Source organism: Excalfactoria chinensis, chromosome 18 (assembly GCF_039878825.1).
Source record: "Excalfactoria chinensis isolate bCotChi1 chromosome 18, bCotChi1.hap2, whole genome shotgun sequence".
NCBI lineage: Eukaryota > Metazoa > Chordata > Aves > Galliformes > Phasianidae > Excalfactoria > Excalfactoria chinensis.
Window position 1 is genome coordinate 1,647,459 of NC_092842.1, and position 24,643 is coordinate 1,672,101.

The 24,643-nt window shown below is 49.9% G+C and overlaps 2 protein-coding genes across 2 annotated transcripts; both read left to right on the forward strand.

Annotated features, from left to right (window-relative positions):
- The first annotated feature begins 9,346 nt into the window (after window positions 1-9,346).
- Window positions 9,347-11,730, forward strand: ATP6V1G1 (ATPase H+ transporting V1 subunit G1). Its single transcript, XM_072352696.1, has 3 exons — window positions 9,347-9,493; window positions 9,946-10,046; window positions 11,008-11,730. Exons 1-3 carry the CDS (start codon window positions 9,412-9,414, stop codon window positions 11,179-11,181), a joined length of 357 nt encoding a protein of 118 aa, XP_072208797.1. The 5' UTR covers window positions 9,347-9,411; the 3' UTR covers window positions 11,182-11,730.
- A 5,328-nt stretch (window positions 11,731-17,058) lies between these two features.
- Window positions 17,059-23,689, forward strand: TMEM268 (transmembrane protein 268). Its single transcript, XM_072352885.1, has 9 exons — window positions 17,059-17,212; window positions 18,313-18,605; window positions 19,380-19,489; window positions 20,166-20,273; window positions 20,768-20,917; window positions 21,001-21,111; window positions 21,896-21,976; window positions 22,469-22,642; window positions 23,383-23,689. The coding sequence occupies exons 2-9, from the start codon at window positions 18,500-18,502 to the stop codon at window positions 23,656-23,658; spliced, it is 1,116 nt and encodes a 371-aa protein (XP_072208986.1). The 5' UTR covers window positions 17,059-17,212; window positions 18,313-18,499; the 3' UTR covers window positions 23,659-23,689.
- The last annotated feature ends 954 nt before the right edge of the window (window positions 23,690-24,643 follow it).

The window sequence follows — 24,643 nt, forward strand, 5'->3', positions numbered from 1 at the left end:
TCTGCTCAGCACAGACAAGAATTAAGTGAACGCATCATTCTGGGCAACAAAAAACATACTGTGAGGTTTTAATGTGGTGCAGCAGCTCCTCAGCACCACAGGAGCTGAACCCAGCACCATTCGGGCACAGGTTCCCTCTGTGCTGAGTGCTTCAAGCAGCAGAGATGTCTGCTCCGTCCCCATCGAGGGGATCTTCTGAGGGCTGTTATGAGCACAGATGTGTTCTGCTCACAGCAGGGCAGTGCCACGCCGGATCAGCTGCAGTTCAGTTGGATGCATCCCAGCCGACAGGCACTCAGGCGGAGAGGGGTAGGAGCTCAGATGCTTCCTACAGCCTTCAGCAGCTGCATGCCTAGAAATCAATGCACTCACGTTGCTCAGCGCCTTGCTGAGGCTGCTGTGAGCAAAACCCAGCCCGAAGCAGTCAGCCAGGTGGGAGCCTTGTTGTTTTCCATTGTGCAGAAGATCAAAGCTGAATATTTCTGCTCCAGACCTCCACGATGTACTGTTTCCACAGGATTACATTTGGATACTGCCTATGTGAAAAGTTACCCAAATCAAACAAAGCAGCAGGTTCACTCTATTACCTGAGATGTTTTGTTTTGGCGCTATCCAAATGCTTTCCCTGCTGATGGAAATCCAAAGTCAAAGCAATTCGAATGAAAACAATTCCATTTTGGGAAAGCTTTAAGGTTGTGTTGGTTGGTATCGTCTCCCACAGCCCTCATAGCCACCACTGTCAGCTACGGAGGGATGGTGCCATTCCAGCCCTGCAAGGAGACAATCCAAAGAACAGAAAAGGTTAATGAGGTACTAATCACTATTGATTGGTAGTATATAATGCAATAAATGCCCACTGCCACTGATTAAATGCAACAGGGCACAAGCATCTCATCCATCACGCCAGTCGTTTTATTTCCTTCTACCAAGTGAATGCAGTGCCATCTGAGGACACGCTGCGAGATGCTCCTCTGCATCTCCTCACCTAAATCTCTGCACGCCAACCTCTGCCCCACGTAGAGCTGTGTGTCCCACGGTGCAGCACAGCACAGAGCACTGCCTGCCCAGCCCCAAAGCACTCACAGCACTGCCTGCACCGGGCAGGCAAGTGGCAGCTGCCATGAAATGAGACTAATTAAGGCTGTGATCCCCCGACTCACAGGCAGTAATGCCTGTGGATACGTCTCTAATGCTCTCAAATCACGCTCATTAGCGCAGGCAGCGGAGACAAGACAAGCGTGTTATGTCATCATTTAATCCTGTCACAGCTCCCCGCTGACTGATTACATTCTCAAATATTTGTTCTCTTCCCTCTGGTTGGATGACTGTGACATGGAGCCCGGCAGCCTTGCTTCCAGCACTGCTCCCACACAGCAGCCAGGAATGGATCCCCCTTCCCTTCCCTTCCCTTCCCTTCCCTTCCCTTCCCTTCCCTTCCCTTCCCTTCCCTTCCCTTCCCTTCCCTTCCCTTCCCTTCCCTTCCCTTCCCTTCCCTTCCCTTCCCTTCCCTTCCCTTCCCTTCCCTTCCCTTCCCTTCCCTTCCCTTCCCTTCCCTTCCCTTCCCTTCCCCCTATGGAGTTTCCTTGGTGCAAACTTTCGGTGCATCACTTCACTGTGTTCACTGAAACCTGGACAGAGTCACATCTGCACTGAGAGAATGGGCTTACAGCTGGCAGCACCTGATCTATATGCATTTTGGTGCCAAGAGTGAAACCACCAGCATGTTATACCAAAGGATGCTGTGGCTTTAGTTTTTGGTTTTTATATACAGAAGCCAAAGAATAAAGTCTCCCCACTGAGTGTGAAGCAGCATGCACAGCCTCTGGGGTCTTCTGCTCCCAAACCTGCATCCACAAAGCGGTGCAGGATGCTTTGAAGGAGCAGGAGATGCTGCCATCAGGGGAATAAGGAAGGCTCAGCCCCAGGCTTGCTGCTGCTAAGTTGCCCATTGCACCTGAGCCAAAGTATGGAGCTGGGCTCAGCCAATGGGACCACTGGTGGCCGCTTCTTGCATCCCTGAGCTGGAGCCTCCCTGCAGACATAGCTGGGAAATGATCCCATCTCCCCCCCAAGCACAGCCATTGCCTCAGCAGGAGGCAGCAGTTAGATGACACGAGATCGTTTACCGGCTGACATGAAAACGCCTCATTTAGCCCAGAATAAAAACACCTTCATTCAGCCTGAGCTATATTAGGGCAACAGACTTTGCAGAGCGTTTGGAACAGCTGCTCACCTGGACAGCTGCATAGCAGCTGCTCCCCCCTGCCCCTTCTATCCTCTCCCCATCACCTCGCCCTTGCTGGAGCTCAGGGATGACAGCAGGGACCCGTGCAGTGAATGCATTCACTTCTGGTCTAAATCTTCCTCTCTTTGGTACAATGGATTTAATTTTCTAGCTCTCCTTGGTGAGTTACTTGTTGCCTCGTTCCTGTTTGTGGCTCCCCGCTAATGGAATGCTGAGATGAATTTTGCTGCATCTCAAGCAGCTGGTGCTCAGCTTTGACTTAATACTGTGCTGTGAGCAGAGCCCGGAGTAATGCTGTTGGGTTAATGGTACCCTGAATGAGACAGAGAACAGGGAGAGGAGATGTAATGGGATGCAGCGAGCAGGGATACGTTAAGTGCTGGCCTATCTGATAAATCCTGCAGTTATATATCCTGTGCTCTGCTTTCCACCGCAGCCCATCAGCAGACAGACGAAAACAATCTTTACATCGCATAAGCAAAAGAGAAGCAATCAAATCCTCGCTCCCAGTGCGGGACTCAATTGCAGAGATGCTGCTTCTGTAACCTTTAGAGACCTTCAGAAGAAAAGAAATGCCAAATATATAAAGCTATACACTCCTTGCCCAACCCGCTTTGTGCTGCTGGGAGCTGTTCAGGTGAAGATGCCCGGGCTCCTCTCCCAGTTTTCGGGCTGACACAGCGTGCAGATGGAGTCAGTTCCTTCCTCAGTGCTCTGCAGCTCGCAGCCGGTTTGTACCTGTACGAAGTGTTAACCCGACCAGAACATTCTGTTCAGTTACACAGTTGCTGCATTTTAACATTGAGATAGAAGGATTTTGGACATGGGCTAACGAGCCGTCCCTGCTTTGCATAAAAACTTGGCACCAGAACTCCTGGGGATGAGGGAGGAGGAGAGCTGCCAAGAGATGGGCAGGGAGAGAGGCAGCTCCTAATCCTTCCTTTGCCCTATGGAGGCTCACAGAGCAACCACAGCACAGCAGCAGGGCTCCAGCTCTCCCCAGGCACCAAATTCATCTCCCCCTTGCCAAGCAATGCCCACCAGGGGATGCAGTTTTCCACCACCTGGACTCCTCTTGCTTTCTCTCCTTCTAGGGCAGCAGCAGCAGAAGGTGCTGTGCCTGTAGGACTGCTGCCCCGTGAGCAAATCATTGCACAGAAGCAAGCAGCTGCTGAAGCCGCGTGGTCCAGGCAGCAAGTTTGGCACGAGCACATTCAGCCATCACTGAGGGCACTCAGGGCTGAGGCTGCAGCTCCCACAGCACAGCAGGGCTGAGCACCCCGTGCCCTCCTGGAGTGGCACTCTGATTTGATACACAACGCGCTCTGCTTCAGAGCAAATTGCAGAGAGAAAACACTCGAAGCCCAGATTGAAGTGGGAAATAGCATAAAAGTCAACACGGCTAATGATCTGACAAGGAGCATGCAGGGCTGATTGAGTGAGTGCTCCTTGATTTAATGGGGAAGAGAAAGGCATGGAATTGCAGAGATGCTCTGTGCTACACAGCACCTGTGGGTGGAAATTCACAGCAAGGTGAGAGAGCACCAAGGAGCAAAGCATGGAGAGGTGAAAGGAAAGGCCAAAGCCACCACCAAGCGGCTGTGATTGGCAGCATGCAGGAGGAGGTGGTGATGGGAGGTAACGGGACAGCACAGGGGCTCTCTCTGTGCCATGGGATGCACTCACTTTGTTCCACTCTGTGCCACTGGGTACGCCTTTCTAATGAGCGCTGCATGACAAATGGCCGCGTGTTTCCACGTGTGATGATAGCCTCTATTGCCTCAATCAATAAATAAAATGAGCCTGAATAGCCTTCTCCTGCGAGTCCCTTAGAATCATATCCTCTATTAGAGGCACAATCAATACTACTTACTCCAGTTTGGTGGTGATTACACGCTGGTTGCTGCGGAACACACTGGCAATGCAGAACGGGTGACTTTTGGTGTAGAGCACATCTGCCCAGCTCAATAAATATTAGCTTTTAATTAAAGTGAATGGAACGCTCCAGAAAATGCTCCGTGCTCATTTAAATACCAGTCATCATTCATGGGAAAGGGACTTAAGGAGGGGAGCTGGAGTGTTTTGTAATGAAATTTGTGGGGTATTTCAGTGAGGCAGATGCAATTTGTTCAGCGCGTCAGCCCCGAATGAGATGCTCCCTAAGTTAAAGGGAGATGAGGAAGGGGATGGATGTGTGTATATACATAGACACACTGTATATATTACATGTTTGGGGTTGATAACAAAGTTCTTCATTAAGAATGGAGGAAATCACATAGCAACCACGCACTGTGGGAGCAGTCCCCTTCCCATCCCAGCATGTGAAATGAAGGACATGCAGGGTTTAAATTGCTCAATAAAGAGCACAATTCCAAGCTTGCATGTAGCAGAGATGTGCACATCTGTAATTCTGAGGCTGATCTCCCGGAGCACTGCAGACAAACAACACAATCCCAGCGCTTAAGCATCGTACACCAATAAACTCAGCCCAGAACTGAAGGGGATGCTTTACCCATCACAGCTGTTATTCAGTATCAGTAACGGCAGCCAGACGTGTTTCCTGCAGCCATGGGCTCCCTGTCTGGGTCACCACTTTGATCTCATCCTCCTTGCTGGGCTGGCTGAAACAGAGCTGAGCCTGGGCTCTGGCAGAGTCCTGCCCTGCAGCAGGGTGAGATTGCAAAGCCAAAGTTCTCATGTTTTTTATTTCCTTTTTATCACAAATTCACTTTCTTGTCTTTTCTGTTGGACAGAAGAGCCCAGCGTGGTGGTACCCAGCCAGGCTGTGCTGCTGGAGCCAGGCAGGCTTTGTGAGCTCTGCTCTGAAGGTGGTACTGCAGACTACATCAGCTGAGCCTGCAAACCTGAGACCTGAGGTATGGAGGCTGAAGCTGAATGGAACTGGTATTGCTGGGCTCTGCCTTGGCAGGGAATTCCAAGCATCATGCAGCGCAGGGCTGCTGGCACAGCTCACCCCCACGGACACACTCCTCACAGCGCTGGGTGCCAGCAAACCTTTTCTTTCCATGGTTCAAAACTGAACCATGGAAGACACAGGAGAATCGATATGCAAAAGCTGCAGACAAACAGATTTGTCTGTTGAAGCTGCAGCAACAGCCAAAGCCTCTTTCTGAGGGTCAGTCCTTATTTAATGCTCCATGCATGCAGTGAAGGTGGGAAGAGTTTCTGTTTTTATGCATGTCTGACCTCCCTCTGGTTGCACCTCTTTGCTGCATAAATCAGCTTCCACTAACACAGTAATGGGTAACTTGGCCATCCATCCTTTAATGCACAGCTTACCATGCTGAGACCCCAATGTCATTACACTGGTGTCCCACCAGTGTTACACCCAGGCTATAAAGGTTGCCAACCGCAGAAGTAAAAAGCTGCAAATTCTGCTTTGTTTGCAAAGCACAATCAGTGGAGGCATCTGATTTGCCAAGTGAGAGCAGCAGGCTGTTTGGTGGAGCTGCAGAAGCTCCAAGTCCCTCGTTGCAGAAGCATCTCCCAGCACCCAGACCTCTCGGCTCAGTGCAAGAGCATCAGCAGGCTGCACGGGTTTGTGTTGGCAGCACAGCATCTCTCTTCCAATCCTCCAGAGCCTTTAATGAGCATCCAAATGAAAGAGAGTCCCCAGACACTTGATGTTTCTGAGCAAAGCTGGTAATGAATGAGACTTACACAGCAGTCTGTCACTTATTCAAACGCCTCTCAAAGCACCGAGCAATAGATACACACTAAGTTTATTTCATCCATCACTGGAATGCAGAGCCTGAAAGCAGTGGCTGCACAGTGACAACACGCAGTGATTTGGGGCAGAGGAAGTCAGACTGCAAAGAGGAGGGAGAGGTGTTAGAGAAGGGAAACCACTGAGCAGGGGGTTCCTCCCAGCTGATAACAGCTGTGTTCTTGCAGCAGTCAAAGCTCTGGCACTGCATGTTATCGATGTTTAGCATTGTTTTGCTGTCACTGTGTCTCAGCTCCTGGTCCGGGCAGCCTGTGTGACTGTGTCTGCTGTGACAAGAGGACATGGGTGCTCCCAGTGCCAAGACACCAATGGATTTGTAAGCACCAGGGATGGAAGATCCAGCGGGAGCATTGGCTGCTTCCCAAGCATTGAGTCTCCCAGTCACATCTCTGGACTGGATGACCATAGCAGTCTTTTCCAACCTCAATGATTCTATGCCCAAGGATGCTGCAGGCATTCAAGGCCAGGCTGGATGTGGCTCTGGGCAGCCTGATCTGGTGATTGGTGACCCTGCACATAGCAGGGGATGGAACTAGATGATCACTGTGGTCCTTTTCAACCCAGGCCATTCTATGAGTCTATCACTGCACCTGTGCTATTGTAGGCTCTGGATTGTTCTCAGTCACAAAGAAAATACAAACCCAAATGAATTATTCCTTGTTACTTTGGGATGTTGGGGCCAAGCACTTGGTGTAAGTCAGGCACAGTGGGGTGCCACTGATCTGTACACTTTGATCGATTTTTCTCCATCAATTCCACCACTCTGTTGTGCCTGGATTTGTAGTACTCGGCTCATAAACTTGAAATACTGCCCTCAAACTATGAATCACAGTTAATTATTCATGGGGAGTTTCTAAACTCTCAACAACAATCATTTATCAGCGGCGAGCAGTTGTGACGTCTCAGTGCCTCAGTGGTTTCTGTTAATGAATTAAAGCTCGGGAAGGGAGAAACCAGATCAGTTCGGAGCTGATGAAGACAAAACCACGTGAAGAGAACAGACAATTGAGGAACAAAACCAAGAAAGTTGGGGAATGGAGAGTGATGGAGCATCCAGCTGAAAGTGCAGGGGAGTTTAAAGAGGAGAAATATAATTACCTGATGTGGAAAGAAGCCAAACACACTGTTTAAAACCTCATTCCTCATGAAATGTCTTGGAACGCTGCATGGCTGGAGGATCACAAGACGTTGTGTGTGTTTGTTATGCTGGGAAACAAAAAGGAAAACAAAGACGAGGGAGAGCAGCTTTTCTTTCCTTCCCAATTCCAGAAGCATCTCCTGAGTTATTGATTCAGAACCTGCTTTAGCACATGCCTGGAGATAGAATCCGACACAGAACAAAGCAGCAGACGGCACTCTGAGATGAAAATCAGCCTCCCAGGATGGCAGGAAAACAAACCTTTAGGGGGGAAGAAAAGAAAAAGAAGAAGGAAAAAAGATTAAAATAAAAAGGATTAAGTGAAAAATATATTAAATGTCATTAAAGTGATCTGTGGAGGTACCAAAGAGACGTGAAATGCTTTTGCCCCATCCACAGCATGCAGAATGGTGCTCCCTGCTTCCCAGCTTTCCCTCGCCCCCAACAACCTGCTGCATCTCTGCCACACTGCTAAACTTCCCCTGTGCTGCTTCGCCAGACCTCCACTGCATGTGTGCTATGAGAAAATGAGGATGAGCTGAGTTTGTGGTGTAAGAAACCAGCACCAGGCAAATAGGATGCGGGTGCCAGCTGCAGCAGCAGCTCTTATGCTGTAATGGCGAGTGACGAGCACGTTACAGTTAATCTTGAGAGAACAAAAGACGAGTTCAGAAGTACTCGTGGTGCTGCTTAATTATAAAGGCATTGCTGGTAGCTGGAGTCATAGAGGTGTTTCTTTTCTGAATGCCAATTCAGGTCCGAGAACTGGGAATCCATTCTTCGCAGTCAGAAACTGTTGTTTGCGATGTGAAGTGAGAAGTGGATCAGAACGCTCTGACACTCACAAGCTCTGACACTCACAAGCTCTCCGTGTGACCCATATCATGAGGCTTCAGTTCCATCTGGAACAAAAAGCAGCACAGCCCAAAGGAAGCGTTTGTTTTAAATGCAAACAACCGTCTCCTCACTTGTTAAGCCTCAAAGTGGAACTGTCAAAAACTCATCGTGTGGTTCCTGCCCACCCAGGGCTGTACTGATGGAGGCATTTCTCGCTGTGTAATTACAGCCAGGATGTATTTCTGGTGGCAGAAAAATGTGTGCTTATCTCGGGAGCAGTGAGTCTGAAAATCCCAGTCATCCAAGAGGAAAATGACATCCTGGTGGCTTGATTTCTGCAACCAATGAGCTGCAGGGCTTCCAAGCACTCTGCTGTGGGGCAGACTGCCTTGTAGAAGCCTGGTCCTACCCCATGGCCACACACTGCCCATCACCGAGCTTGATGTAAACTCAGATCGAATGCTCAGAGCTCTTTCCCCATCTTTATCTCCTACAGAAGTGAGCGTTAGGCCGGGCTGACAGCCCCACTTTGTTAATCTCTGGGCCCTGTTGAAGGTCACCCTGTCACGCACTCATCCCACTCTATAAATACACATTTGATTCATTGTCTCACGTCCCTTCCATCACGGGGAACAGTGGATCAGCCACCGCCGATCCCTCCCTGCGGGGATGTGAGTCACTGCCTCGGAGCTGCCACTTCCACCCTGGCAATAATGGTGATTTATGGTCCAAAAAGCATCAAGGAATCGCATTCAGGGCTTTATATTGCAGCTGGGATGCGATGGCTGAGGGCTGGGGTGAAGCCAGAACCTTCATGGCAGGCTGGGGCTGCCAGGCCTCCCTGAGATGTTGGGGCTGGCCATGGGTTGCCGTGCTCAGTGTGGGGTGAGGGGGGGACAGTTAATTCGATCAGAAAACACTTCAGCCCAGAGGGAACCATTGCTTCCCAGCGGGTTAATGGGATGCATAGAGCATCCTGGATTCAAATCACAGCACGGTTGGGATGGAAGGAGCCATAAACCCTACAGTCCAACCCTTGACATGAGCTGTCTTCCCCCTCCAACTCAGACTGCCCAGAGCCCATCTACAGCCTTGGGCACCTCCATGGTTGGGCACCCACAGCTCTGTGCAGCAATGCTGGGACCCCACCACCCTGTTTGCAAAGTTAAGCATGATACTGATATATTAACCACGCTCGTGTTAAGCACTGCAACGTGCTTTCTGAGCTGCCACGCTGATTAAAAGCCACGCCATTAAAAAATAAGTAAAAGGATCCCCTCGTTCCCTCGCATCTTCCCTCTCTCATACAGAATGAATGGGGCAGGGAGGGGCGTGGTTTGAAAAGGATGGGGGCGTGGCCTAATGGGGGCGTGGCCTATCGGCTCGGGCACGTGACGCGGTGACGTAGTGACGTCAGACGCCGGCTGTCAGCGGAGGGTCATCATGGCGAGCCAGTCGCAAGGCATCCAGCAGCTGCTGCAGGCCGAGAAACGCGCTGCCGAGAAGGTGGCCGAGGCCCGCAAGCGTGAGTACGGCCTGCGGGGGCTCCTATGTTGGGGGGGAAGCCCGGATCGGGTTGTTATCAGGCCTACCGATGTGGTTCCCGAGGGCTTGGCGTTGGGCTGGGCCTCACTGATTGCTGTGGCTGGCCGTGTGCAGGGCAGGCTGTGGTGGGGCGCTGGGGAGGGCAGTCGATGTGGCAGCCGGTTGCTTCTCATCACTGTGCGGCTGGATTGAGGCAGAGCTGCAGAGTCACATTCATTGCGCTGTGCTGCTCGGGGTCACATCAGATGCTGCATGTTTGCATGAGCAGAGCCACATCCGTGGGTTATGTGTCTTCTGCATGAGCCGTACAGTTGTGGCTGCTTGAAGCTCATTGCTTCATGGGGTTGCCGGTGTCGTAGTTGTGCATCAGGTTGCTGGAGCGGTGTGGGGAGGCGTTCTCTTTATTTCCTATGGTGTGGTGTTCTTTCACAGGAAAGAATCGGAGGCTGAAGCAGGCAAAAGAAGAAGCCCAGGCAGAGATTGAGCAGTACCGCCTGCAGAGGGAGAAGGAATTCAAAGCCAAGGAAGCAGCGGTTAGTTCACTACGGCATTCCCTGTTACTGTCCTGCCCCTTCGCCCTGGGAGCTGCCCTCAGTATGGAACATATTGCCAGAGGTCTTGCTTCCCTTCTGCTGATGCACAGTCACATGTTGGAGAGATCGGGGGAAATGAATCAGAGCGCGGTGTGTTGCATCTCAAGAGCTGGCAATATCGACTGGCAATGAATTAACTTAATAAACTCATATACTGCCCTCATGGGTCGCTGTCTCCCCAGACCTGCTCCGAGCAGCAATGTCAGAAAGCACCAAGCAGGTTCCATGTCTGACAAGCTGGTTCCCATCATGCTAACTTACTTTGGAGACACAACTCTTCCTGAGGTTGGAAGGCTTATACTCTGCTCAGCAGCCTTGCTTGCTGTTTATGTGTGTCAGCTTTTCCACACCCATGTTTCTCCACTTATAACAGGACCTCTCTCTTCCCTTGCTTACTAGGCAAGGGAGACGTAAGCTATAAGATACTCCTTGGGATGCATAAGACCTGGGCCACAATCATATTTAGGAGTCTGATTTCTTGAAAGATTCTCAAAATACAGAAGCAACCAGGTGATCTGAAGAATGAGCTTAAACTAAATCACAAGTACTACCTTATCTATGCTGTCTACAATAGTAGTGCCCAGGGGTTCCCATTTTCAGTCACCAGTACAGTAGGACATTCACTTCAGGCGCTCCTCAGAAGCTTATGCTCCAAACACACTAATTACTGAGTAGGAGAAGATAAAAGGTGTGGGCTGTGATGATAAGCTAGGACAGGTTTTGTGGGAGATCTGAGCAGACAATTGAGGTGTGCCCCTATTTCTTCCAGCACAGTTCTTCCCTCAGCAGAGATAGCTGACATGCACCAAGGCAGTACAGAACACCAAAATACAGAAGCAGTCAGTGTTTTCTTTGTCAAACAGCTTGCATGTGAGCTTACTCTTCCCTTTGCTGTTTGTAGGCACTTGGATCTCATGGCAGCTGTACTACTGAAGTCGAGAAAGAGACCCAGGAGAAGATGAGTGTAATCCAGCAGAACTTCCAGAAGAACCGTGAGGTGGTCCTCAACCAGCTCTTGTCTTTGGTGTGTGACATCAAACCTGAAATCCACGTGAATTACCGCATCAATGGGTAGTGCAGGAAGGAGGGATAAACGTACCAGGAATGCTGGCGGTAACATTTGAGCTTCAGATGGAATGTACAGCTCCTAGCCATACCGTAACCGTTCTTGTAAAGGTGTTCAGTTATTTCAGTGAGTTGTAGGTCATCACTATTTCATCGACTTGTCAGTTTCTTTCTAGATTGAGAGCTTACCCCGATATTCAATGGACATGTCTCACATCTGTGCTAAGTTTTTCAGGTTGGCAGACTAATGCTCCCTGTTTTCTGGATAGTGTTCAAAGAAAGGCTCTGAGAAGCAGAAAGGGGAAGGATGCTGACCTGAATCAATAATCTGGACCAATATATTCTTGTTCACTAAAATGCGTTGTTTTCAGTGTGGTGTTAACATTCGTGCAAGGTTAAACTCGGTAAGAATTCTCTGGCTGTACAGTGCTGGCTGATAATGTTCAGATGCTTGAGTTTCTCTGTATTGAATATCCTCTGTATATTCTGCTGTTAGCTTAAGTTACAAGTCTGGCACTATGACACTTGAAAGTAAAAACCTCTATTTAACTCACAAGTCTCTAATTGGTCTTCTTGTAACAACAAAATAGTTCTGAGAGTACCAGCAGGACTCTCTGTTGCATGAAGAGTCTGGACTCTGAAGAATGAATATCAAGTATTAATATGAGAGCAATAAGTAAAACAAATGTCTGAAGGTCACAGCAGGTAAGTTTAAAATCCATTACAGATCTCCTCCTCTTGGCTCCAGTCTGATGCTTTACCTGCCAGGTTGTTCCGAAAGCCTTCAGGAACAAATGTTCTTTGGACTATTAGGAGAAATAAAACGTTGCCAGTTCAATAGTATAGTTTGATAGCAAGGCACTGTGCAGTAATTATCCTTCCCTGGTGGCTGCCTTGTTTATACCAAGGTCATGCAGCATCCTGCTATTCCCAGAACAGTGTGAAATAAGTGGTAGGGCTGTCCATGCCTCGCTTCCTAGCTCTTTAATCAAGGATACACACAAATACATCGTGAGCTTTCAGCAGTTTATTCCACCCCAGCGGAATATTAAAATACAGCTTTGCTTTCTGAGATCAGTTTGAGACTTTTTGCAAAGAAGAGGCTTCAGTCAGCACGAAGCGGATCAGAGCTGCAATTCATGCGGCTGCCAGTCTAAGGAGGAAGCTTTGCTGCTGCTCCTTAGTCCAAACATCCTGCATTTCTGCAGACCTTCAGTGCAGCACTGAAAAACCTCTCAGACTCGCAGGGTAAGGTTTGCAATTGGGAGGGAGGAAAGCAGGATGGATGGAAGTCTTAACAAAGGACCAAGTATCTGCCTGCAGTAGTGCTGTGCCATCAAATGCTGTGTTGTCTCCTCCAGTAATATTTTATGTTAGCATACCGTAGTTCTTAAAGCATCTCTTTAGGAATTGAGGCTATTAAATGGATTGTAAAACTGAAACAAAAGCTCCTGTGAAGTAGAATCTGTCAGGCTGGGAACGTGCCAGGCCTGTGCAAGGAGAACAGAATCAAAGCACTTTTAATCAGACTCATCTGATGGCCGGAGAAGTGCTGCGGCCTCATAAAAGGTTGCAGCCACGCTAATTCTAGTCCGTCCTTTGGAGATGAAACAGTTCCTCCTGTTGAGAGCAGGTGGTCAGGCTGCGGCACGTTGCTACTTGTAAAAGTCCTGGTAGCTCCAGGCTGTAATTAGCAATTTCATCCAGTCTGTTTATCAGCAAAAGGAGACTTTACTTTGGAACGAGCACAGCGCGTGCCTCCACTTTCTCATAGTTCAGAAGTTTCCCTTTGTTAAATGAGCACTTTCTGTTCTTCTTCTCTGCAATACGGAAGAGCCAGAAGGAAAGAAAGTGTAAAATTCACCCCGGATTATTCCCTCGCTGGCAAATCAGCCTGTGAAGACCTTCCCTTTCAAACATGCAGAAGATTCAATGCTTGCAAGAATATCAATTTGCTGTAATGCTTCCCTGAAATTTGCCTGTTGAGAATTACCTGGTAGTGCAAATTCACACAGAGACGAGCATTTCCAGTTGCTGTTCGCTGGGAAATGTGGCTTTCTTTGTGATCGAGATAAGTTGCTTTAAATTGAAGTTCTTCAATTTCACAATGAGGTGTTGTGGGAAAGGAGGCCTGATGTGCCTAAGCCAGACTGTGCTAGAACGATTTCATACTGGCAGAGGTCTGGAGTTGCTCAGTTTCTTGTCTTTGTAGTCTGATTTTCCAGGCTTTCACCTGTCCTGCAGTTTGATTATGGGCCTATCCCAGCTGCTAGTGCAAATCTGTCTCCAAAGTCCCACTGTCTGCATTGCCCCTGGCGGATGTGACCCTAAATGCAGATGACCCTAAGGAGATGGAGCTTACCCTTGTACCTCAGAAAGGGTCCAAAAGCTGCTTTAAGTATGTATAAAACTGATTATTTATAGTTGATGTTTTTCATCTCTAAAACACCACTGAGAAGATTTGTCATCTGTACTGTGGGGAAAGCACCAGATGGACAAATGGCTTATTAACACCGCAATACCAGCATCATCTGGATGGCTTAACATGCACTACGAGGTGCAATTAGGACACACATTTGTGCTGCTTGAAGCCAGAGTTCAATTTTCAAGGCTTGCTTATTCTGATGGAGCTTGCTCCCTGCTCAGCTTGTGGTGCTCAGCCTGAAGGTCAGCATCTCCTTCTCTCTGCTGCCTGTTGCAGGAGCACTGGAACAGGTTGCCCAAGGAGGCTGTGGATGCCCCATCCCTGCAGGCTTTCAAGGCCAGGCTGGATGTGGCTCTGGGCAGCCTGGGCTGCTGGTTGGTGACCCTGCATATAGCAGGGGGTTGGAGCTGGATGAGCACTGTGGGCATTTTCAACCCAGGCCATTCTATGATTCTGTGGTACTCCAGATAGAGAACTTCCCATCTGGCACACACAAACTGGGAGGGAATGAGGCAGTGGGTAACTATGAGCAAGTGGGTTGTGACCTTCATTTGCTGTCCAGCACCAGCATCCCCTGCCCAACACCAGGGGTTCTTGTACTGGTGCACAGTAAGATGGAAAAGCCTGAACCAACTGATTGCAGCTGAGGCTTTGGCTTGCAGGTCTCAATAGAAAGGACTATAGAGAACCCTCAAGAGCAACATCTGGCTGTAAAAAAGCAATTCAAAATATTCCAAGAAAGAAGGTGAGTCTCATCGTTCTTTGAGGCTGAAAGGAGACAACAGTAATTTCTTGCAGGAAAGATTGTATCTCTAGACCGGCATAGGAATAGAAAATAAATAGGTATTAAATTACATTTGGCTGTCGCAAAGTAATCTAATAAAGCATCTGCTGAATCAATAGCCAAATCATTATCCAAGGCACACAGCAAGCATCCTTTATTTCTTGCTTCTTTTTTTTCCCTTTAAGTTTGAAGCGCAAGAAAAAGGTTTTTGCATTAGCATGCTGAAAAGCAGCAAAGTGCTTGAAGTCTTTATAGGAAGAAGGCAGGAAGAAAAGAGCCACGCTTTATGCAAGTGTCATCTTCCTCATTTGAAACGTGTATTTTCGGAGTATTGGGAAATGAAGATCTTGCATTTAATGACTGTCAGATCTGTCAGCTTTGCTGAGCTGTCTGACAGAGAGCAGCCTGCAAAAGGCGGCTGTGTGCAGGGAGAGGGGAAAAGCAAGAGGAGGCTTCTCAGCAATCCTGTTCACCCTATTAAAGCTCATTGGAAAGAAAAAGCCCCCAACAAACTGATGGAGCAGCTACCTGCTGAAAATGCAGCTTCATTGAATAGAGTGAGATCTGCTGTGTTGGCTGCTGCTCATGGCTGCAACTTGCATGGCAGAGACTGCAGCTGCCGTTTGCAAGCAGAGCATTCCTGGAATCAGGTCCTCTGTAATATATTCATTAATGCAGTGTGATGGAATAGGGAGTACAGTTATAATATATTTCCAGGACGCCAAGCTGGGAAGAGATATAAGCAGCACAAAGGGCTGAATTACAATTTAAAATGATCTTGAGAAATGGGCTAAATGATCTAAAACGGATTGCATGAAACTCCCCAAAAAGGGAAGTGCAAAACTGAACTAAAAGTGAAATGAAGTGCACAAAGCAGCTGGTAACCTCTGCAAAGCACTGTGAAAATGTGGGTGAATCCCAGGCACAGAGCTGGCCAATGCTTTACGTTGGAAATGAAGTGTCATCACCCCACAGGGCAGCAATGCAGGTGTCCTTCTGGCAGATGAGGTGAGGAAGGGATTCGTTGTGGTCTTCTTTGGAAGTTCTCTGTTTGCAGGGTGCAGGCACTTTGCTCCTTGCTTTGCAGATGGGGCAGTTCCAGAGGCTGTCAGCTGTTCTTGCAGCAGCAGCACTGCTGGGAAGCTGCCAGCACCCTCAGTCTGCTTTACAGGCAGAGGGTTCCTGATTTCTTGTTCCTTCTCCTAGCTCTCCAAGCACCTTCCTAGTTTACTGATTGACTTTGTGTTTGCTTTGTAACTGCAGTACTTGGTGTTTATTCCATTGAATCATAAATGGCCTGGGTTGAAAAGGACCACAATGATCATCTCATTCCAACCCCCTGCTGTCTGCAGGGTCACCAACCAGCAGCCCAGGCTGCCCAGAGCCACATCCAGCCTGGCCTTGAATGCCTGCAGGGATGGGGCATCCACAGCCTCCTTGGGCAACCTGTTCCAGTGTGTCACCACCCTCTGGGGGAAAAACTTCCTCCTAACATCCAACCTAAACCTCCCCTGTCTCACTTTAAAACCATTCCTCCTTATCCTACTTAGTGCTTAAGTTTTAGTGGAACCCTTAATAGGAGGAGCAGGAATGTTACAGGCATATCTTAGCACTTCAGAAGCACTAATGTAAAGACATCTACGCAATGCCTAACTTGTTGTCAAGCCTGAGTACGAAATGCACATGCTGTTGATTGAAATAAATTACTCACGGGATGTTTTATTGGCTGCTCTGCAATGAGATGAGCACAGTCAGTGCGCACATAGAGGCACTCCTTGCTGAGCCAGGGGTGCATGCTGTGCGTGCAGGCAATGAGGGCAGCTGCTCCCAAGCCTGTTGCCCCCACTGAGCTGTGCCTCGGGTGCTTTGCAGGGAGCTGATGGTGCTCTTTCCCAGCACTTGGGTCACCCAATTCTGCCATGCGTGGGCAAGAAGGAGGAAGCAAAGCCAGATCTTCTGGTGAGGAGTGCTTGCAAAGAACTCAGCACTTGGCATGGGTGGGGATGGGAGCTGAGCCTGGAGCTACCAGCACCGGTGAGAAGATGGATCTGATTTTTTCAGTACCTGGGTGATGTTACGTGTGAGCCACCAGCTCCCAGGGAAACAACATCCCACGTGGAGCAGCAGTTTGAAGGCAGTGCTGCTCCCCGTGCAGCCACGTGATTTAATGAACGCATTGCTCAGCAATGTCTGGAGCCAGGAGGATTGCAGTTCAACCCTCCCATAGTGGAGTGGGGTTTTCTCCAGGAAGTGTGCACCGAGGGCGCAATGAAGCATGGCAGGGTTTGTTGTTCTTTTTTAACTGTTCCTTACCAGTTGCTCTGATATTTGACTGACTCAATCCCCAGCCTTTGGATTCCTCCAGCCCCGCTGCTGATGCACAGCTCTGACTCAGGTATTCACCACCACTCATTTGATGCAACTTCAGGATGCGTGCTCGCTGAACCCTGGCTGATGGAGGAGGAAGAGCAGAGCCTTCCAACTGTGCCACTGCTCCATCCAAATCCCCCCCTTCAGTCTGGCTGTGGACCCCCACCCTCCAAAAGGCAACCCCAGCTCCTGCAGCGGAGTCTGTCCCCTATGGGGAAGCAGCTTTGAGGAACTCTAGAGGGTTAAAAAAAAAACACAGCTCTGAAACGAGCCCGGGGGAAAAGTCACATGCACCAGGAAGGTTTTGCAAGTCAATGCTTGTGGCACGGGGTGATGGGAGTGCGGAGGTGCGAGCCCAGCAAAGGGACCTCCCCAACCTGCGGGGCGCAGCGATGGGCGGTGCGGGGCAGTGAGGAGGAGGAGGGGGGCAGGGTCTGCACCCCAGGAGCGCTGCTGGATGAGGTACGGCTCTGGTGGGCTCTCCGTAAATAGGACACAGTAGTGGAGCTGGGTTGGCTGAGGCTTGGAGGGGTCTGTAGGGGCAGGGAGGGAAATGGAATGGCTTTGTGTTAAAATAAGAGGTGTGCAAAGATGCAGAGCCATGGGGAGCACAGGAATGGAAGGCTTTGAGGGGCCAAGCTCCGTGCACAGGAGCAATGAGAGGCAGTGGAGCCCAGCGAGGTCTGTGCTGTGCAAATGGCTTAAAGCAATGCTGCCGATGGTTCTGGGCTCGGCTGTGCTGGGGAAGGCTACGGCTGTACGAGCTGCCCTGGATGCTCCCACAGGACTCAGCAGTTTCCAAGGTGCCTGGGACAGAGAGCACTGCTTCAGCTCTAACTTAACGTGACAGCTTGTAACTTAACGTGACAGCTTCTGACTCCAGCATTGGGAGTGGGTGCTGAGGCCATCCCCATGCACAACACTCTTGTGCAAAGTGCACCGTGTTTGGCTCCTGCAAGCGTTGAGTTTCCAGCTTCTGCAGTTTTGTTTCATTTTCTTCTTTGCAAACATATGAACCTTTCATGTTTCTTCCCATGCCTCAGTTTCCTGTCTGACAGTCCTTGAACTGACGGCAATCCTGGCTTTGTGCAAAGGGGTGATTGCAACAACAACCATTAGTAACAGGAAAATGCAGTGGTCCTTTTGGAAGGATTGCTGCTGTGATCCTGGGCAGATTTGCAAGAATGGAAGATAAGGAGCCTTCAAAGCCTTCCATGCTCTTGGTTTGAATAACCACCCACAAATCCTTGTAGTGTTCCCTGGGGAACCCATGGGAAATGGCAGCTGCTGTGGGGGTGAAGATGAGCAGAGCTCCCCACGTTGCTTCCTGCTCCGCTGCTGCTCTCCTCTGCTTGGGCGGGTGCACGGTTCCTCCTTATCTGCACCGTTTCCTTCCTGTGATAGGGAGTTCCTATGATCCGAATAAGCAAGAGGAAAGCCTGTGCACGTTGCACTGTTAGCACCTGAGTGGTGGTAACATCACAGAGCTCGGCGCTCTCAGACGTTATTTGCTGCCTTTGCAAGATTTTTTGAATGCTTTGCCTTCCTCTTTTCGGGGCTAGAAAACGCTGCTGTGCTCATGGAAAAGCGGAATCTCAAGGAAGTCACCAGTGGGAGTCTGAATGAGGATTTCACAGCCTGGTCCCTAGTGAGGAGAGCGAGCCGCCTGCTGCCTGCAGCTGGGAGATAAGGGAGATCTCCAGCAAGTGCTGAATCGCTGACCATACGGCCCAAAGTTGTGCCTGCAGCATGGCCTATAAGAGCCAGGCTGATGGGATTGAGGAGAACAGCTCGCTTTCCTCCGTCCTGTATTGTAAGAGTGATTTAAAGGAAGGATCCCTGCAGTGGGTGAAAGGTAAGTGAACAGGGTTGGACCGGGGGGTCCTTCAAGATCCTCTTCCAACCTTGGCTGTTCTATGGGTCTGTGAACTTGCTGGTGACTGAGAAATGCAGTACTGAGATTTGGGGTATCTGAGCTCTGTACCCTGGCACCTCAACCAAAGCCATGGAGAACAGGACAGCCCAGCCCAAGGGCTGAGGCCATTTGTTTTCATTCTTGCTTCACACTCATCACCTCTGCTGCTTAATCTGGGGATTAACTTCAGCAAAAAAAAGTAGGACATTATTATCCTGGAGTTTCTAGATGCATCTGCTCTTCCCTTCTTGACTTGAGGCAGTTACACCCTATTGTAATGCAATTGCCACAGTTAACTTGGCACCTCCTATACATGGAGCAGTGAAGAGATGGTGAGGATGGAGGATGAAAGCAGGACAGAAAGGAAAGGTGAGTGCATGCAGCCCTCAGGCCAGTACAGCAGCCTGGGGGAGCACTGCACTCTGTGCCATAGGAGCAGCCCCAAGGCATGGGGCTATCCCCAGAGCTGCAGAGATGGGGGAAAGCTGGATGAAACATTGGTGAAACAGGATCTCATGTGAACACACCACTTTCTTGGCCCCAATCTCTTCCTCTTGGCATAGCTCAGCTTGTGTAAGCTCTAGGGGAATGCCAACCTTCAAAGCACGTCATGGCAGTCTGTGTTGTCAGCCTTCCTTTCACCACAGGCTCCTGAGCTGATGGGATTAACACCCATGCCAAAGCCATGCTGCTGATCTCTCTGGGTTTTTGCAGAAGCCCGCAATGGTCAGGTGCTCATGGTGCTCAGCATGGACAACACCTGCTCGGCTGCATCCTTTGACATGGAGCTTTGTGCAGAGAAACTCCAGTCCCTGGGGGTTCAGGTAAGCCCTTCACCTATTATCTCCCCTGGCAGCCCATTGCAGTGAAAGCTGGCTGGGTTGATACCGTTTGCACCCAGATCACAGAGAGCTTTTTTAAGTTTCAGGTATAAGGTTGGTTTGTTTCAGTTTAATTTCAGTCTATTCCTCATTGACTTCGAGACAACTGTAATGACCTTGGCTTAAAGCTCCGTGAAGAAACCCATTCAGTGCAGGTTCAGCTGAAGAGCATGAAAGCACTCCAATGTGCTAGAACATCACTGGGACAGTCTGTCTCGTCTTGTCCTTTGCCATAAAAACATGCTTTTCTCTTATGACTTTCCCTGCCCTTTGCAGGGAGATATCACTCACTGCAAATGAGGCAGCACACAGCGTTCTGGTCAGTGACAGCCGTAGCGATGAGGCTGGAGCCTTGAGCCCTCTGCACAAATCAGGTCTGCAGTGCAGGCTGGGTCCCACCAGGCCTGTCTGAGCCGTTCTGATGGAGCTGAGGGCCCGGTGGGGTTGGGGAATGGCTGTGCCTCAGAGGGCAGTGGGCACAGCCCTGGAGCTCAGGGAGTGCTGGGGTACCACTCTCAGCCATAGGGTTGTGTAGTGCTGCATGGAGCTGGGAGTTGGACACTGTGATCCTTTCCCACTCAGGGCAATCTGTGATTCTTGCTCCTGATTCCCTGAGCAGGCATCAGCAGGTGAATGGAGGAGGCTGATTGAGGAGGCAGTCCTGAAGCCCGAAGTAAGGCGGTACCTCTTCTACAACTCCAGGGCATTCCAGATAGCCATTGCCGTGGTAAGGATGCTGGGCTCTCCCTCCGTTTCCCTGTATTTTGTTTTGCTTTTAATGCAGAGCCTGGGTTCTCCAGTCCTTAGCATCTCCTTGAGCCCAATATCCATCTCCTGTAGCTGAGCAACCCCTTCACCACCCTGAGTGCTCTGACACAGGAGCTTCCCGAAGAGAGAGTCTATCACAGGTGTTATCAGTATTCCTCAGTGAGCTCATAGCTTATCTAAATGGAAGAACTCAACCGAAAACGTCCCTAGATATGAATCATCATTAATCATTCAGTTTGTCTTTGATGATTGCTAACTTTTTATGATAAACTGGTTCTCGGTCCTTCTTAGACCCTTCTCCCCTCGATTTGTTATTGCAAAGAGCTCGTGTCCTCCCTCACCTTCTGAATATCCCAGGCGACTTGATTAATTTATGGCAAGGTCTCTTCTTCCCTTGACTTCTCTTACCTCTACGGTTTAATGAGTGCCATCCATCTCTCTGGGTTCTCACAGGTCTTCTACATGTCTCTCTGGACAAACATTTACACCACGGTCCAGCTCTGCTCCTTTGGACACTACTGGGAGGCCAGTTTGCTGGTGACTCTGGCTGCAGTGGTTATCACTGTGGTTGTGATTCTAATCATTGACCACCGCCAGAGGAAGGTGAGCTGACCCAGGGAGAGTGGGGAGTGAGTTCCCTCCCATTGAAGTGTTGGGATATGCAGCTTTGGTACATTCCTTCCTAGATAAATACGAACACAGATGTGCGGCTGGCAGCTGTCAATGAATTCTTTATCAAACACAACTTAATTCTGGGGATTACTGATGTCCTGGATGGGCCACGCAGCATCCTACAAGTATCCTTTCTGTGCAGAATGTTTCATAGCCCCTTGGTAACCTGATGTGGTGAGGGACAAGCAGCCCATGGCAGCGGGGTTGGAACTGGATGATCTTTAAGGTCTCTTGCAACCCAACCATTCTGTGATTCTGTGATGGGGAGAATGTTTACTGATGCAGTGATCCGTAAGGCTTCCTAAGATTCTTTTCTTCCTATTGGGTGCTGTGGAGAATTGGGTATTTTTCTTCTCCCATCCATAGGCATCGAAATATACCCAAAGGCCACTGGGAAGAGTCTAAATGACTGAAGTGAAATTAGTCCTTGGGGCAGACAATGATTCCTGAAGCTGTGTGATGTTTACATGGCAATGATGAGTCTTGTTATGAGAATCACAGCAGTGTGCCTATGGCAAAAACTAACAAACAAACAAACCACAGACGAGTGGAGTCCCAGTTGCGTTGTTCCTTGCAGAGAGGAGCTCAGCCAGCAGCATCCGAGTGCCTCTGCTCTCAGGAGGCAGCAGGGCCTGTTGTGATAGCACAAAGGGAAATGGTTTCCAACTACAAGAGGGGAGATTTAGGTTGGATATAAGGAAGCTTTTTCCACTCAGGGCAATGAGGCACTGCACAGGTTGCACAGACAGGTGGTGGTGCCCCATCCCTGCAGACAGCCAAGGTCAGGCTGTGCTCTGAGCACTGATGGAGCTGTGGGTGTCCCTGAGCACTGCAGGGAGTGGGACCTGATGGCCTTTAAGGTCCCTTCCAACTCAAACCATTCTATGATTCTTGACCTGCTCCTCCCAGCTCTGGTTTGTGCACTTCAGCCCCGAGCGCTGCCTTCGGTCCCTGTCAGCCCACATCATGGAGTTGCAGCAGGCACAAGAGGTAAATGACAGCAGGCATGGCCACCCTATGGCCTTTCTCTGCTGAAAACAGGCAGCTGGGTGAACTGGGAGGTGGACAAACAGCATCTACTGGTGCATCAGGAATTTATTTAGGCCCCATGGTGTGAACATAGCTGGGTAATCAACTGTGCAACTTTTGGTAAAGGAAAGTCGCCAAGGGTAAATGCTGAAGGCAGGTGTTACTGTCCGAAATAGCCGACACCTTGAGCTGTCCTCTTGAAATAATGAGATAGCCCGAGGAATAAATAAGCACAGCACCGGGTACCTGGATGGGAATTTTGTCCTTTGGAAAGTCTACCTCTTTGTGGGTATATAGGTATCTAAACTCTGCTGGCCAGTTGTGGTTACAGAACAGGAGGTGAGGGGTACAACCCCCAAATCTTGTGCTTATCTTGACTCCTGGGAGGGTAGTTTTGGTAGGAAATCATGTTCTTTGTCTCCTTGGGTCCCCCAAACTGTCCTTCTCCTGCAGCTGGGCTGGCAGCACAGGCTGGACCAGCTCTGTGTGGTGATGGAGGTGGCTGTTCCTGCAGCAGAGGACACTTCATGTGAGGAATCACCTCTCCTATCCAGTGGGGAGAGCTTCAAGAAAGAGCCCATGATGTGCAATGAGCTGCTCCATCTCATCCCTGTGGGCCCTCCAGAGGTAATGAGGAATACCCCCCTATGGTCAGAGCACCTTCTAGGCATGCTGCCTCCAAAGCTCATGGCAGTAGGCATTGCCCATGGGGTGCAACACCTGCAAAACTAGAGGTCCCCTCATGCCATCTCCAGTCCTGACAGCACTAAGCAGTTCATGCTTATGGCCTTGATGCTGTCTGTTTTATGGGCCAGATGTTTCCTTCTGGTCCCTATTTGGAAGTAGATGTCTGCTAAGATCTGATGCCTGTGTCTGGGCTGAGTGTGGCCATGCCGAGCCCCCATCTCTTCCATGGAGCATGCCCTCAAATGCTCGTGCCATGCTGAGTGACAAATGTGTCCTCATTCCTGCTCAGCAAGAAGCTTCGAAAGAGATTATTTTGATTTATTTCCCATTTTTCTGCTTGCTGTTACTAAATGAATTCAGTGCAGGTGACATCCCTGTTGGTAGAAGCTCTCCAGCCATCTGATGGCAAAAAAAAACCAACACACCCAAAAGGAGGTGATGGCAGAACAAGAGGGTCCCTGAGCAGCCTGGCTCCCAGCCACCCCATCCCAGCCCTGGGCTGGCCTTGCTGCCTACCCCCAAGCCTGACATGCCACTGTGCTGGGGGACAGAGTGCCAGCATTGCTGAGCGAAGGGGATGTGGAACAGTTATGTATCCATCCTTGGCTTCTGTCCTGATTCTGTTGGACAAGAGCAGTGTTTGAATGAGGCAGGCACTGACCCTCTCGTGCTCATTCCAGGTGATGGCCCAGCAGCTCCTGGTGATCTTCAGTGCCTGCTATGTGCGCCTGCTGGTCAGTGGCCGGCTGCCCCGTCCTGTGGCCACAGGGCACATGGAGGGCAGCAGCGTGCCCTGCCCCTGCCAGTTCATCCAGGCCTCTGTGCTCAGCACAGAGCGCTGCTGTCTGCTGGGCAGGGGACTGAGAGGAGCTGAAGGGCAAGCACAGCAGTGTGAAGAGGCAGAGGAGGCTGTCACCACTCATCCTGGACTCCTCTGGAAGAAGGAGTGGAAATAGGACTCTAATAAAGCATGCAAACTTGCCATGCATTCATTACTGCTGTGCTGTAAGCCCACAAGCCATTGCACTGGGGTGTCACCGGTTCGCTGGGCACAGGGGTGGTACAAACCAAGCTCTCAGATTCTATGCTTTGGCTGATATTACCTTCTTGGAAACAGTCTGAACGCAAAGTCAGTGGGAGCACAGTTTGTTTTTACAGTATACAAATTGGATTCACTGCTGGGACGCAATGGCTCGTGCATTGGCCACGTGGAATGCTTCTTGGTATGGAGTGCTGCTTGGAAAACCTCCTGCTGGGTCAGTATGAGGGAGTCAGGACAGACTTGGAGCACAGAAGCTGTCCAGCAGAGCCCAAGGAGTAGACAAAGCTCAGCAGCTTCCATGCTGTGTTCTGGGCACCACTGTAGCCCCCACATCACAGGGAGGGACATGGCATCCCCAGGGAGGGACGTGTTGTCTGCAGGGATGGATGCAGCCTCTCTTCTCTCTTCTCTCTTCTCCACAGTGCTGGTGGGTTGCTATGGACCCTCCATTACTGCTAGCTGAGACAGCTTCCCTAATTGCAATAAGCACCCAGCAATTAACTGGGTGTTAAGTGTTGAGTAAAGCTTAACTTTACTCAAAGGAGGAGTTTGATTCCTCTTGCTAATGCACCCTGGCACCTGCCGTGCTCTGCCCCTATTGCAAGGCAGATGGTTAATGCCTCGCTTTTCCTTCCTGTGCTCTTAATTAAAACATCAGTGATGAGAGGCATCCCTTCCCCCGTCCCAAGGATCCAGCTGTTCTATGGGAAATGTGATATTCTGGGAGAGTTTACAGGACCTCCAGGCACACAGCTCCCTCATACATGGCAGTGCATTCTGTTACCCGGCAGAGTGCCAGGTGATGTGAGGTCAGATATCCTCCCAGGGAGATGTTGCTTGGGTGGGGGGTGTCACTGCCACAGTGGGGTAAGGCTGCATGGCCCTCCTTTTTGCCCCAG